Here is a 16902-nt window from a genome sequence, read left to right on the forward strand (position 1 = left end):
TGCCTATGTACAGTTATGATAATTTCCGGAAGCACCGGTGCTGTTCTTTGTCACTGACACTCGTTTTGACTATGGGAAAAGTTAAGTGAGTAATCAGTCTGAGCAAATGCCTAATCAATCCTCTGTTTGAAAGAGGTTCAAGGTTGACGATCAATTTGGAAGTTTTGACAGCTTTGACCCGTCTGGATTATACGCCTTTGCCACGTTATTGCAATTAGATTTAATTATGCCTTTCCTTCGTATGCCCATCGTTCGGTATGCCTGATATCCATTATGTGTAACATTCAGTGCGCATAATGTATGAAAGTCTATCATACATGCCTAAAAACTTCCTGATGATGCCTGTAGTTAAACCGAATCATCCCAGCGATATAATTAATGTTGTTACACGCAAAAATAATACCTGAATGCAACATTGTGTGCTAAACAGTGGCGTCTAATTTTCATGAAAAATTAGACCATTAGACCATTATTATACCATCTCCCACCCAAGTTAAAAAAAAAACAATAATAAAATTATGGGAACTTGATGTTAGTCCTACAAAACTTTTTGAAGATCTCGTAAAACTTGATTTTTTTTATTATGTGTAAATTATGTATTGGAATCATTTTTTTTCTAACAATCGGCACAACGCAGTTGTATACCGGTAACTTTTTTCGAGCCGTTCGTTTTTTCTTTAAAAAATACCGGTAGCGATTGGAGGTAGCGAAACCAAAACAATTAATGTTTTCGTGACCTGCCATGGTTTGCGGTGGTGATGCTGCTCCAACAGGTCATATTTGAAAGATAAAATGGCAGGATCGAGGTAGTAGCATATGGTCAAACGGCTCAAAAAACCACAATGCCAAACAATAGAACAATTCTCCCCCTGCTGGAGCCGGAAATGGGTCCAACAGTGCACAGGTACGGGAAGAAAAAGGAACTTCTTTTCAACGGCATCTGAATGCAACATCTGCTGATTACTGTAATGATAACGTTGCACCCTGTGGAATGCTACCGAAGTTAACTTGAGAACGCGGCATAGATCAGTTATGTCAATTCACCAGGCCTACCAGGCCACATGGACGATTGTTTACTTTTTTGTTATGTAACAACATACACAGAAAGAAGTTACACGGTTGGAGATTGTTGCTTGGATACCGGAAATCCAATTAATAATATGCTTTGTTAGCAAGACAAGCAAGCAACACAAAGCGCTCTGAATGCGTGAGAAACTTGTATGCATCCGTTGCACATGTTAGATCAGGAGCTGGAATTGATAAAGCAGTATTTTTCCTTGTGAATTTATGAAATTGAATTGTGATTACATGCAGCATACACAATCGTTACAATGTAACTTTTCTTGAATTCTAACAGTTTGCTGCATACCTTATGTTGTTTCATTTATCTTAATAACTTTAATAATTTCTCAACATATAAAATATTCGAAATATTGCTCTAACGAGTTTTGTTAAACCCAGTGCTGATAAAATCATTTTCACTAGCGAAATGCTTTGAAAATTTCAACCAACTTTTGTCATTTTTCACTTCTAATGAATGCGTTTTTTACGCGGATTTTTGCACTGACGCGTTTTTTTTACGTGGATTTTTTAATTAACGCGGTTTTTTTACGCGATACCGCGCTAATTCAAAAATTTTTTCGCGAATTTTCGAATTAACGTGGGTTTGAAACACGAACGTTTAAGTGTTTATCTAGTATAAGAGTTAGTCAAAAAATACCCTCCGCCCCTCGAAAGATGCGGAATGACAGTCAAAGAGGACAATATTGAATACTGGTTCTAGAGCGTCTCGGGTTGTTGTAAAGCCCTTCTTGCTGGACTACTTCACACGGATTTCTAAATTAACGTGTTATTTTTCTACGCGGATTTTCGAATTGACGCGATTTTTTTCATGAGGTACGTATCCCCCGCGTAAAAATACCTGACTGTATTACATTTCATTTCACACAAGCAAACGGACAGAAATATTTTCATTATGCTTCAAATTTGCTTAAAATTGAAGAGATTGATCAGCAGCCAAACAAATAGACGTATTTTGTTACTTGCCTATTAGGGTGTCCCAAAAAAATCGATGGTAAAAAAGTCAAGGTGCTCAGCCCTAAATTGGAAGATAATGTTATTTATAGCATTTTTGTAGAACATTTCGACTTTTTAAAAAATCGTTTTCAGGTTACCCAAACGTGATTTATGAAAAAATGACTTTTTCAAGCAGCAAATCCACCCTTTGCACATTTTTCAAATCTGCTTGATTCCCACATTTTTCCATACATTTTTTTTATTTTTGTGAGGTTGTTTTTGAATATTTTGCATGGTTTGGTTCAGTATCGCATTCAATCATTTGACTCACAGAGCCCTTTGAACATCACAAAAAAGTGAATTTTTCCTATAATTTTTAGATAAAACCCTTCAAAACACATATAAAAAATTTTTTAATCAAGAACTGAAATTTTTACTGCTAAGCGGGATTCAAGACGAGAATTTACAAGAAAAAAGATAATTGATATCTTAGGGGCCATCCACATACCACGTGGACAGATTTTTGACGGTTATTACCCCCCCCCCCCACCGTGGACAAATGCCCATATAAATTTTTTTTTTTTTGTAAGGACCGTGGACATTCCACAAACCCACCCCCTCCCCCCCCCAAGCTGTCCACGTGGTATGTGGATGGCCCCTTATCAGGGTGGCTGTGATATTGGCGTTTATACATGTGATGGAAAACTATGCATTTTATCAAAAATGCCACTAAAGCTCAATATGTATCTTCATTGCACAGTGTTTTATTGTGCCGTTTGTGCGTATAATTTCCCTGATAGTGATTCAAATGTTGATAATAGCCAAAAGGTATGTTCGGAGAAGTTTCAGGATATTCAAAAATGCATCTTTTAATGTAGAAAGATGGGTGATCAATCCACCAATGAGTTAGATAAAAAATTCACTTTTTATTCAGAATAAGATAGACGTAAGGTGTCTTCGAAAAAGTTTAAGGTTATCTTAAAACAAGAAACTTCACCGAAGACAACATGTTCCTATCTCTTACATATTACGTGCAACATTGAGTTTTCTATTGGAAGGCACTAAAAATCACAATTTTCGTTCTAAGTTTTTCGCAGATTTTTCCGAATTTTCAAACCTTCTACTAAGTTATCAGCCATCTAAAGACGCATTTGTTTTTTGAACATTGTTATTTTTTATCTTCCAGAATAAAACAGTTATTAAACATATTTGTTAAAATGCATAGTTTCCCATCATATATAAAAATGCCAATATCTCAGCTCCCTGATAAGATATCAAGTATCTTTTTTCATGTAAATTTTTGTCGTAAAGCCCGCTTTGCAATGAAAATTTCAGTTCTCGATCAAAAATTTTTTTATTTGTGTTTTGAAGGGTTTGAACTAAAAATAATGAGAAAAATTAATTTTTCTGTGATGTTTAATGAGCTCTGGGAGTCAAAAAACTAAATGCAATGCTGAACCATGCAAAATATTCAAAAACAACCCCACAAAAATAAAAAAATATATGGAAAAATGTAGGAATCAAACAGAATTGAAAAAAGTGCAAAAGAGTTTGTAGCTTAAAAAAGACACTTTGGGCAACCTGAAAACAAATTTTTAGAAAGTCGAAATGTTCTACAAAAATGCTATAAATAACATTATCTTTCAATTTAGGGCTGAGCACCTTGACTTTTTCAACATCGATTTTTTTTGGGACACCCTAGTGTCCAGTCTTAAAACATGGTGACAATATTTTTGATTTTCCAGGGGGTAGACAAATGATTGAGATAAGCAATTTTTTTTTCAATTTTTAAATAGCCAAAACGAAAAATGAATCTATTTTGATAAAACCGGTTTAAGTTTACTGGAAAACTATCCCGGTTTCCTTGTATTACTTGAGAACTTGACGTGACCAATGGATACCGGAAATGTGTTTTAGGAGTGTGTATCAAAGTGCGCATTTTTGCAACGCGTATAACTTTTTCTGACATCTAGAATAGTTTTCCCGTAAAATAAAATTGATTTCATCAAATTTGAATAATTTTTTGTGAAGTTCTGCATATTTAAAAATTGACAAAATTTGGCCTGTCTCAATCATTTTGTCTACCCCCTATATGAACTTCCTGGGGGGACCAACAATGCTCAAAACGTTCCCAATCTCTTGGTCGCAGGTGATCGCAGGAAAACTCTACAGATCTTGTTAGTAGATACTCAAGCCCTGAAAATAAATAAGGACCTAGCCCGGAAGCTCCTGTGACTAAAAAGATGCCGTCCAGCAAAGTTATTTTCACCTACAAAGCCACTTAACCACATGTTTCCTTAAGCCCAATCAATAACGTTTGAAAATACGATACACCTAATAGTTATTCTGTTATCATGATCAGACAAATGTTTTTTCAGGTTTCACTTTTTCCGAAAAAAGTGTTTTTTTACCAAGTTTCATCTTCATATTTCAATATTTTAGGTATAGTACCTAGTATAGTCCTGATATTTCGACCTAGTCTTAGTTGAAGTGTCTACTTTCTATAAAAAATATAAGAAAATAGATGGGTGACAGTGACTTTTCCTATTTTTGTTCGCTTGAAATCCTAAAGTGCACTGTACGGTACCCGAACCGAATTCACAAAACTACAGTTCACACTGCAGAACTCAGAGTAACAAATTTTTGAAAAATTTGAAACGGTGAAAATCAATTGAATATTTTTTCACTGCGAATGACGAATGACTTGTCTCCGATTATTACGAATAATTAAAAGACGGGGGAAGAAAGAATGAACCTTGCATGATTATGAAATGTGGACATTTTCTCTTCCTTTTCTATTTAAAGTAAATTAAAAACACTGAGGTATAGTACGTCTCCCCCTTCAGTTTTCTTCGATTTATGTGAACTTCATTTTATTTTGAGTTGTTCTGTATCGTTGATTGGTTTATAACAACATTAGGAATAAAAATAACGTACCAGTGCATTATTTAGTAATGAAGTTCGTGATTAATGGTAAGATTTTGATCGTTTTTTTTCGTAAGTAGAAAAATTACTTGTTTGCTACTCTTAGAAACATGTCGAAGTACCATGTTCCAATGTGCGGACTGATTTCAGGGGTAAAAAGAACTTCTGAGAATACTCGAACTAGTTTTTACCGCTTTCCAGTGAACCAAAATCTGCAAATGAAATGAATGCTTTTGGATAAGAAGTAGAGTAAGAAACGGCTCAAGCAGTGATACCTATTTCAATCAGGCGGAGAAAACTCGCCTGTACATCCTGAATGTTGATTAATATCGACAATTTTAATGACGGAAACAAAAATTTTGATTATTTAGCTGTCTTCGAAAATATAAAACAACACAGAAAAATCTTTGAATGAACATTAATTGAAAAAAATCAACCAAAATTGTAGCCATTCAGGCGTTATTTTGGTGCTGAAGAAAATCCCCTGCAAAACGAATGCAAGCTGCTTACAGTAGGTACGGGGTAATTTTAATAGTATCCCTCGATTGGGAAATTTAATTGAATATTTTTGAAGTTTACTCAATCAGTTTTATAATCTGAAAACAAATGCTGACAGAGAAAAAAAATCGAACTAGGGTAGGGAACGGTTTAAGCAGTGGCCCCTATTTTATTCAGTCGAAAAAAGCAGGCCTTAAACTCCTAGATTTTGATCAATATCGACAATTTCAATGATGGAAACGAAAACTTTGATTGTCTAGCTATCTTACGAATATAAGAAATACCGTTAATCACAAAGAAATCACCATTCGAAACAAATCGACCTATATTGCAGCCATCCAGGAGCCTTTTCGGGTGAAAAATAACAGGAGGGTTGTGTGCAAAGCCACGACCGCAAGATTGAAGTAGAATACTTTAACAAGAAAGACAAGCCAGCTGCTTGCGTGTCAGTCCTTTTTTCTAGTAAATAAACGTTGACTAATCAGAGCAATCGCCGCTCTTCGCCATCGCTGGTATCCACTGCACTGCTAGTGCTGCTTAGGGTTGTTGATATTTTATCGATATTTGATATTATCGATATTTGCTCGTCACAATATCAATATTTTTGACCGATATTGGCGCATTTGATATTATCGATATTTCGATATTGCGACTCGATATTGCTGTCCGATATTCTCGGTTGCCATCAGGGGAGTGCTACCGGCAAAATTTTGCCTACCGATCATAAATTCATCATGGCATCAAAATTAAATTTAAAATGCTTACACACAATATAAGATATTCATTGAAAGTGCACATTATACTGAAAACAAACGTTAAGCAGGGTGACACCCAAAACTCGAAATTAAATTCCCGGTTTTTCCCGGTTCGTTCAAATATTTTTCCCGGTTATTTGTACTTCAGAATTCTGCATTTTTTCATACAGTTAAGGGTTAAAAAAGCGTGACTGTCGATTTACATCCCATTATCGAATTACATTCTAATACAGTCACTTTTTAAGCGTGTTCAGGCTTATTATAATCCAGAAATATTGTTGCAGAAATTCGAAAAATGTGACGGACGTCATCTTTTTCAAGAGGATAACGTTTGCGGTATAAAAAATGGTACCCCGCCACGTCAAAACGGACATCGTGCGGCACTTTGTAGACGCCTGGTATGCCGTTCCGGCATCTACAATATCTTGACACAATTGGACAACCATCGGAAGAAAGCCCAGTTCTGGACGGCCAACGACCCTGAACGGCAAGAAGCTTCAAAGGATGCTGAAGAGGAAGACCGAGGGAAAAGTGGCTAAATCACTGCGTGCACTTGGTCGGGAGGTTGGTGCATGCGGTAAAACAGTGAAAAAGTTGTTGGAAAACATGGGCATACATGTCAGGAAGCAGCAGTCCCGTCCACTGGTTCTAGTCTCGGAGCTGCAGGCAATGACGCAGCGACAGAGGTTTAAGATGGTCAAGTCGATTTCCCTGGCAAATCGCGATGTGACAGTGGTGATGGATGACGAGACCTATCTAACCCTAGATGACAACGATTAGTAGGGCACTTTGTATTTTACCTCCCCTACGAAGAAAGTGAGCACCGAGGTGAAGTATATTTCACAGACCAAGTTCTCCAAGAAGGTGCGGCTGTGGCTGACAATCAGCGAGAAAGGGATGTCAAAGTTGCTCTTCTTTTGCTCCGGGCTGGCCGTGAACGAGGAAATTTCCAGTACGAAGTGCCTGCCAGAAGTTGCGTGGTTTATCAAGAAATACCATAAGGGCGAAGACACGGTGTTCTGGCCAGATTTGGCGTCGGCCCACTACTCGAAGCGATCTTTGGAGGAGATGGAGAATTTCTGGGCAAACTTGAAGCGCAAGATCTATTCCAACAATCTTGTCGCGAAAACGGAGGAGGAATTAATAAAAAACACAGAAAAAGCTTGAAAACATGCCTGCACGCAGGTTTTCGTCCACCATGGCGAATGTTCCGGTTAACTGCCGGAAGGCCGCTCGCGGGGGCGTAGAATTTTTAAAACTTATAAACAACGCATATAATACTCATTACCGAGGACTCCTAGGCCAAATTAAGTTTGTAGGAACCGTGTTTACCTCAACCACCGAAGATTCAATATATAAAAGAATTACACATTAGCTTCAAGAGCACGGGCCGTGGCATTCTTCTTTCTGGCTTCTTCATCTTGATCTGAATTCTCCTTCTTCTTTGTCTTCAACAATTCAATATATCGGCTATGTGAAACGCGAGCGTAATAGATTAACGACTTGGTGATATCAATTTCGTCTTCACCACCGGCATCCTGTACTGCATCGTAAACCAATCGCTGGATCAAAATCTCCTTAATAAACACGGTCAAGTTAGGACGTTTCTTGTCTAAATCAGCTATCAGATCTCTACAGAAAGTATGAAGGCGTTTTTCACTACGGCGGTAGGAAGTCAGCAATGTCTCCGTCGAATGCATACCCAACAGTTGTGAGTATTCTTGGCGAAATCTGTCAACTACAGTTCCCGCGAGATTATCTTCGTGAACCATTTGCTCTAGGCAAAATTCAAGCCGTTTGACTGCTACTTCCGGGGAGCTTACCGTGGTCAAGTTGGTTTCCAAGAGAAAGATGAATAAAAACAAAACTGATATAAGCACTGTGAGAAATGAGTTGAATATACTGGCAGCCGGGGTGAGATTGTGCCATCCAGCCCGTAACCTGTCAGCCATCTCTTCCGGGCCAGAAGACCAGTCTTTCTTGGTCGTTTTCGAGAAAACTTATTCAAGGAATTTTAGTGATCGCCATGAGATAGCTGACAATCTCACCCCGGCTTGTAATATTCAGTGAAATTCCCGGTTTTTTCCCGGTTCCAAACAATTCCAGGTTTTTTCCCGGTTTTCTCGGTTGGGTGGCCACCCTGGTTAAGGCTTGGTTTTCCATTGATAAATATATTTATTCGAAAATAGGTCAATAGAAATTAAAGGACGTTTACTCTATTTCAGCTATTTTAGGGCAAACCAACTAAAAAGTTGGTACCAGAATTGTTGGTATTAGAATCAATAAGTGCTAGATGGAAAATGTAAGCAGTTCGACAGAAATATGGTTGCCATATTTCTTTTTTTATTGACAGCATGTATAGAGCGAATTTCCAGAAATTTGGGTGTGGAACTTCTCGGGGTTATAACCACCACATTAAACCGATCAAATGCGATGCCTTGGTGTTACATTGGGATGGCAGGATCGATGAATTTCAGTAAAGAATCGGTGTTACATAAGCGATAACATGAATGTTCAGGTAGGATGCTTCAGTAACTGGCTGCTGATTAGTCAATGGATCAGTGAGGATTAGGAGACGCGGCTCACGAAACGTCGGTTTAATCTGATTGGAAAATGCACCTTGCGTAAAGCGATCAGCAATCGGCCCGCTGTCCTAACGGACGAGATGAAATAGCAAACACTTCGCCGGAATATGCAATACTAAAGCAGGTATTAGACGACGAAAATATTTGCTATTTTTGGTACGATTTTCATTTGCACAAAATAAAATCTGTATTAAAAAATAGCAAATATTTGCTTGGTCTAATACCTGCTTAAGGCATGAAACATGCTGAACACCAACGCGACCGATCGGGTGAGATTCTCACCGTAGGTTAATGAACAACTCTACTCACGGCTGTTTATTAACCTTCGGCAAGAATCTCGCCCGATCGCTCACGTCGGCGTTCAGCTTGTTTCAGGCCCAACTAAAATCCAAACAAAAAATATATAAAGGAAAATATCGATAAAATATCGATATCGACACGTAATATCGATTTCAATATCGAAGCCGCTTTTAATATCGATAAAACGAATATCGATATTTTATTTTTATTATCGACAACCCTAGTGCTGCTGCTAAGGGAGGAAGCCTGCTGTTGTCGCTGTCTAGAACTATTATGAGCGGCTTCGACTGAAACAGGCCCTTATATAGGCCATTTAGCATGTTTTAAATTACAAGGTATACTGAAAGAAAAGATAATTCAGTACGTTCTGAGACATGTAGCTAAAGTAAAATTTATAACTTTTACAAATTTAAAAATGTGAATTAACTTTAGTCAATTAGAAAATATTAACTCAATTAGAAAATATTAACTCTTCAATCAAGTTTTTATTTCATCCTGAAAAGGACAATTTGTTGTTCATTTCAGTATTGGATAAGATGCCGATCACATCTTTGCATTATCCCTGACAGTGCGAATAACGTATTCCTTGTGATGAAATAAACAGTCAAAACTAGACGGCGCACGTGTTGTCAAAATGAGTCAATTTTTCATTGAATGCATTTACTAGTGCCCACTATCGCACAGAGACTGCATTTCACTAAATTTCACTGCATTTCACTAATCCGCTGCAACTAGGGCGCTATCCATAGCCATGCCACAGTTGTGGCCGCTATACGCTGCCATTGGTATCCACTGCACTGTTAGTACTGCTGCTAAGGGAGGACGACTGCTGTTGTCGCTGTCTAGAACTATTATGAGCGGCTTCGGCTGAAACAGGCCCTTATATAGGCCATTTAGCATGTTTTAAATTACAAGGTATATGATTCTGTCGACCGTGCTTGGGAAGCAATCAGATAACGACTAATCAGAGATCGAATTTTTCGTTTTGACAAGGCTTGACTATTATCAATAGTACAATAGTGTGAATAATAAAATTACAATTATCTTCTTTTGGGAAGAATCTTAAAATATTTTCCAATCTATTGCTGCAAGAACGAAGGAAATCCATCGGATACTAACCGATTTATTAGCATTTGAAATTGGACATATTCTTCACTTTTTTCGGTTTTAGATTTTCATTTCACATCCCTATGTAGCCGAACTTCCTGAGAGAAGTATTCTACTTCAAAAACGCCTGCAAAACAGATGGGAACTGCTTAAAATAGGTTCGGGGTGATTGAAATAGTGTCCCTCGATTGGTAACTTTAATTGATTATTATTAAAGTTTGCCAACTTGTGGTCCCCGTGGTTCTGTGGTTAGCGATGTCTGTCGGCTAGCTCTCCCACACGGTTGTGATATCGGGTTCGATTCCCGATCGAGTCGAGGATCTTTTCGAGCTGGAAATTCTCTCGACTCAGCACTGGGGCACGGTGTATCGTTGTACTTATCCTACACATGCAAAATGTGCCAAAAACAATATCGGTAACGATTTCTCTCAACTATAATCTAGTTGATCGAGACCGCTATTAGCCCCAAGGCTAAGCGTGCGATATTGTTTGTTGTTGTTGTTTAAGTTTGCCAACTTAGTTTTACAATCTAAAAACAATTTCTGACAGAGAAAAGGATAGAGAACAGATTGATATACTTCTGTTTGAATTTCACCCTACACATTTCGAGTATTTCGTCTCAATACACAGGCGGTTCCTAAAGCTGCTTAGAATATGTTCCCTACCCTAATTTATATACTTATTGTCGTATTTCTCATTACACCTTTCAAGTATTTCGTCTCAATACACATGAGGCTGCATAAGCTGTTTAAAATAGGTTCCATACACTATATATAATTACCAAAAACTGTTCCAGAATATAAATTATTATAATGATCAAATTCTTCCGAAACTTGATATTTTTTCTTCTCCATACAATTCATTTACTTATTTTATGAATAGTTTGTAAGAAAATCAGTTCTAAATGTGTTAGTCACAATTGAGGAATAATCATCTCCAGCACCAAATTGTTCAAAAATTGTCAAATAATAACATTGGCGTAGAGCGTGGTTGACAGAGACATTACCAACTACGCCCCCGCCTTTCCAATAAGATCTTCTTGAATTCCATACATATATGAATGAACCGCATAACTATTTTTTTGCCTTTGTCTTTTTCTTACCATTACAGATACATTCCATAACTTTTAATATACTAACATTTATGGTAACTATTTTTTACTTCTATGCAGACTATGACTTAATATACAATATTTTACTCCTTGACATTGGACTAACCTCTATATGGAAGTTAGGCGGCTGAATTTGAAAATCTAGTAATTCAACAATGGAAAAACTGGTCAAGGTTTGGCGCCTTCATTATTAGATTTTAGCATTACCCTATCAGAAATTCTTTTGAGGTTGAGCTTCAGTAACAAAAACAACCAATTGATTGAGATACACTGTTGAAAAATTGGTCAATAACATTGATTGTCTAAACCATACCGAGCAACCAATCACTACCCTTCTTCCCCAGCACAGCCGACACTACAATATACAACCTATCTGACTTTGGAAATGATTTGTTGTTGTTGTTTTACTTGCTCTAGTGCACAGAAATTTAGTCTTTATTATATGAGGCGTCATCCACAAATTGCGTAAGAACTTTTTCCAAAGTTTTTGACTTCCTCTCCCCTTACAATGGGGCTTAGTGAGATTTGGCATTATCCACCTCCCGACGAATTTTACGTAAGATTTTCTTTTTCTGGAAAAATTGTTTTAAAAAAAAATTTTTTACATATGGCGCATTCGTTGAGAATAAAAATAAAACAAGTTAACCAATTCAGTTAAAATGTTGATAAAGTTAATTAAACTAAGAATTAAGTGTACGAAGTAAAGTACATAAACATATAATAACCCAGCAAAGGTAAATTCACGCTTTTCCAAGGTTCAACTCTCAAAATCTCAGCGAGAAATAAATCATTTATTTTATTTTTTTTATTTTGTAAGTTTTGTTTATATGTTAAATTTTTCAGCCTTACGTAAGATTTTCTCGAATCCCTCTGTCCCCTATGTAAGCATTCGTTAGAAATTTGGATAATGAGTTTGAGTTTTATCCGTTTAATGTGAAACAATTTCTAATCTGAGGATTCCCGCTTGAATCGTTCTGGTCTGCAATTTAAATAGTGTCGTTTAGTTTCCTGTTTACTGAAAAAGGAAATTTACTACATTAAAATTTGTTTTTGGCAGTACGTATAAAGGTTGTTCTAATTCTAATATGTATGAAGCGAAGGCGCCAATATAAAAGAGTTTCATCTGTTCATTTGGCATGAATTATTGACGTCTCAGCATTTGTAAATGCACTGTACTCCGTCTACTATTTGTTTCAATGGAATAATAAAATACCATAGTCTAACGTCATGCGATCGTGTCTTGGACACCGCTCTCCTACTTTTTTTTATTAGATGGAATTTTACCGATGAATTGGAATTAAGAATTAGGATTTTTAGACTGTTTGCGTTTTATTGAATTCTAGTGAATTTTGCCTACATTTATGAAAAATTCGCACTACGGAATGTTATGATCTTGTATAAGATAGAAAAAATGAATTTAAGGATGTATTGTTTGTATCTTATTTCTTATATAATTGTTTTGAAGTATCGATGGTACATTGGTGTATATTTGTACAGGTTATGTCTTTTGGGGTTGTTTATGATAATATTGTTTCCAATAGCGTTAAATAACATTGATTACCGGTAACATGGATTGCCAAGCTTCTGAGTTTTTCTGATGGAAAAATGCGAAAATTTGTAAGTGAATCACGGTGCTCCCACAGACCGTTATTATAAAATATAATGCACCAAAGAATCTTAGTACTTGATTTGATTCGTTATGACGTCCAGAATCTCTGGTCAAAATTTCAAAATCATCGTACGATACATTTTTGAGTAATGCCCTTTTGAAGGTCGTGAGGTACAAAAAAGTGATACAAAAACGACGAAATACTTATTATAAAGCACGTATTTAGCCACCATTTTATGAAATAACTTCCAAAATAGTTTTTACACATTCAAAGGGTTATATTTCAAGACATTAATAAGGCCGTTACAGATTTTATTTTCATTTTATGTCACCCCCCTTCAAAATTCTTGAATATTGGAAGGGGAAGAAAAAAAAACTCAAACCGTTTTGTTAATTTTATTGGTTTTCCGACAGCATAAATGCTTTATTTAACAACAAACAAGTCCAGTGACAGCGAGAGTGCCGTCAAATAACAAGCGAAATAAATAATAATAACAAAAAAATGTTATTTTGCAACATTTATTTGAGTGCAAGTTACAAACGTCATAACTTGCACACAAACTTTGATCAAAGATATTTCTTTTTTTTCGTCTCGGTGTTATTTATTTTTGCCACCCCTTTTGCCAACTTTGATAACCTCGGACATAAAAAGAATTCGAAATTTGTACCAGCCTAATTGGTGAAAAAATTTATTTGAAAATCCCACAGTGCACAGTGGCCTAAACTCGAATAAACGAATAAAATTGATTTTATGTACTCAATGTCTTCAGCAAAATTGTTTTATAGAACAAGGCCTTACTTTTGGCGTTTCTAGTTTTTCGATCAATCCACCTAACAGTTGGATAAAAAAAATATTTTTTCTAATTTTCAATATACCAGATAGCTTTCTTCAGCAAAGTTGTGGAAAATTTTAAAAGAAAAACAATTTCTGAATAATGTGATATGCTATCTGTACGTTGGACACGACAAAATAGAGTTTTTTGTGGAACACCTCTCCTCAAAATTAGTTTTTTGTCTATAATTTTGTCTGTAATGGTCAAAACAATGCAAAATGTTTTAAGATTTCATTCATTCAACTAAGATTCACTCAAGACTTTATAAAATTCATTGTTTTGACAATAATAGAAAAAGTTATAGACAAATAACTGATTTTAAAGAGAAATGTTCTACAAAAAACTCTATTTCGTCGTGTCCAACGTACAGATAGGACATCGTAGTGTTCGGCAATTGTTTATCTTTTAAAAATTTCCACAACTTTGCTGAAGGAAGCTATCTGGTACATTGAAAATTAGAAAAAAATATTTATTTTATCTAACTGTTAGGTGGATTGATCGAAAAACTAAAAACGCCAAAAGTAAGGCCTTGTTCTATGAAACAATTTTGCTGAAGACATTGAGTACATAAAATCAATTTTTCGCAGTCAAATCTAGGTGATCACGATTTTTAGAATTTAGACCACTGTGCACTGTGGGATTTCCAAATGAATCTTTTCACCAATTGTTCATGTCTTGAAATATAACCCTTGGAATGTGTAGAAACTATTTTGGAAGTTATTTCATGAAATGGTGGTTGAAAACGAGCTTTACAATAAGTATTTCGTCGTTTTTATATCACTTTTTTGTTCTTTACGACCTTCAAAGGGGCATTAGGTACTCAAAAATGTACCGTACGATGATTTTGAAATTTTGACCAGAGATTCTGGACGTCATAACGAACCGAATGGTGTACTCAGATTCTTTGGTGCATTTTTTTTATAATAACGGTCTGTGGGAGCACCGTGGAATGCGATATTATATATATAATTAGATTAGTATATATAATGAGATATATATTTAGACACTTGTCTGTAACATAGTTTAGGGATTTGTACGAAGTAACGACTTTCTTTGACAAACTTCGCTATCGACAGTAACTGTAAAGGATAACTGGTCAGACATATATAGTAGTTTGGAATTATGCGAAAGACTCGTGACATATGTTTTACATGAATTTTCAAAATTGAGGTCTTTGTTCTATGATTGTAAGTTATAGTTTTTAAAACACAAAATATTAATGATGATGTGGTACAGTCAGGTTTTTTTTACGCGGGTTGCTTTTTTCAATTACTCAAATACGCTACAAGATATCGACCTCATTCCAATCACGTTTTTCGTTTTAGGACAAAAGTGATCATATATCAATTTTCAAGAAAAAATCACAATTTTTGGTGTAAATACTGAAAGTTTATAATGCTGCATTTTGGTCTTTAGATTGATCACTATCATATTCAGTCAAAGTTCAAACGTTTTGGGACAGTTTTCTACGTTATTTTTTCAACTCAACTTAGTATTTTTTTACCGCGGTTCCATATTAATTTTAAACGTATCCCTCGCGTGAAAAAAACTGACTGTAGTAGTTACTTTATTTCTTCTATACAATTCCATGATTTAAACATTAACAGAGGTTGTTAATAACAGTATTTTAGAATATCTAAACAACAAGTTAGGGTGTAAAATAAAGGCAGCAATTTATTGAGCATCTTTCATCACTTCACAAGGAGAACCATTGATACAGACCTTAAGACTAGATTTGGCTTCGTTAAGAGTTGATTTTGCAATTCGAGCAGCAAAACTTTCGCGCATTTCTGGCGGTAGTTATAAAAAATTCACTTCATACACTCTCTGTGAATTCACATCCACAGTGTTCCGATCGTGATTGTTGTTGTTACTATTGTTGTTACTATCACTGTTGTCCGTAATGGGGCCACTATCGAACAAACTATAAGTGGTGGCATCTGATCCTCTTTCCAGTAGATCACTTAACGCATTGATGTAGGTTTGTGCCATCTGCAGAGTTTCGAATTTGGACAGTTTGTGATCTGGTCCAAGTGTAGGGACGATTTCACGGAGCCTATCGAAAGCGACATTCAAACTGTTCATTCGTTTGCGTTCTCGTGCATTTGCTGCCAAACGTCGCTTTTTCAGAACGGTTGGGCTGGGAGGTGTAGTAGGCTTTTCAAGCGAATTTTTACACTCTGGTTTGGCAACTTTACCGCTCCGTCGATTGCCACTCGACCGCTTACCTTTGCCACTGATCTCTCGAACGGGCTGTTTATTTACGTCACTTGTTAAATCGGGAGCAACAAGTTGATGATTTTCGACTTCCAACAGCCTTTGATCCAAATAGTAATCATCTTGTAAAGGTACAACCGAAACGAAATTTTCACTGTCGATTACCATTTCCGTGAAAGAAGACAGCCCATAATTGACGCAGGTCCCATCACGACCGGTGAACGATGGACTCGTGTCGCCACCTGAGGAGCTGAAGCTGCGGTACAGCGACGTGTCGGCAGAGTAATTCGGTAAATAGCTATCCATCAGCGCCAGTCCGTAGCCGCTAAGCCGGTTCAAGCCAACCGTCGTTGAATAGTGATTCATTAAACCGATTTTGCTCGATTCTTTATCCAAATTATCATCGCACACCTTTGGTCCAATCTCTGCACTCTTATCGTTTACGTTCTTGGGCGAAGCACTCTAATAACTCGCTTCCGATTGTGCGATTATTGTTGATGTTCGCGAAGCGATCTCCTGCGGTGACCTTTGTAGCGATCGAAAGCGACGAACCTCGCGTGTTTTGTTTTGCTTACTTTTCGTGCACTTTTCAATATGGGCCAGTGATCCGAACTGGACGGATGCAAGGAACGTACTGCGATGGCATTCAAACCGGGCGGACAGTATTTGCCTCATCAGCTCAATTCTAGCATTTTATCAGCAAGGATCGCACTCTGCAAAGGGATCGCATCACGGATCGGCGAGCCCCTTTTGATGGAACGGGTGTTGTTGTGTCTGATCATCATTTGCTACGCCATACGAAGGGGACGCACAAGAAGCAACATTAGGGGCTGCAGTTGAACCCGATGCCAAAAGGGATTGGGGTAGGCGCGAATGGAAAGACTGGTTTCAAAATAGTAGCGCGAAGTTGATGGACTTTCTTCCCGATAAAACTTGACCGTTGAGT

General features: G+C 36.8%; 1 protein-coding gene across 1 annotated transcript; it reads right to left on the reverse strand.

Annotated features, from left to right (window-relative positions):
- Positions 1 to 15491: 15491 nt before the first annotated feature.
- Positions 15492 to 16508, reverse strand: LOC129731312 (uncharacterized). Its single transcript, XM_055691190.1, has one exon. It carries the CDS (start codon positions 16320 to 16322, stop codon positions 15540 to 15542), a length of 783 nt encoding a protein of 260 aa, XP_055547165.1. The 5' UTR covers positions 16323 to 16508; the 3' UTR covers positions 15492 to 15539.
- Positions 16509 to 16902: the final 394 nt, after the last annotated feature.

Source organism: Wyeomyia smithii, chromosome 3, assembly GCF_029784165.1.
Source record: "Wyeomyia smithii strain HCP4-BCI-WySm-NY-G18 chromosome 3, ASM2978416v1, whole genome shotgun sequence".
Taxonomy (NCBI): Eukaryota; Metazoa; Arthropoda; class Insecta; order Diptera; family Culicidae; genus Wyeomyia; species Wyeomyia smithii.

What these genes read in the sequence shown, in the direction of transcription:
- LOC129731312 (XM_055691190.1), bottom strand. Translation starts at nt 16,322, where the DNA reads ATGAATCACTATTCAACGACGGTTGGCTTGAACCGGCTTAGCGGCTAC.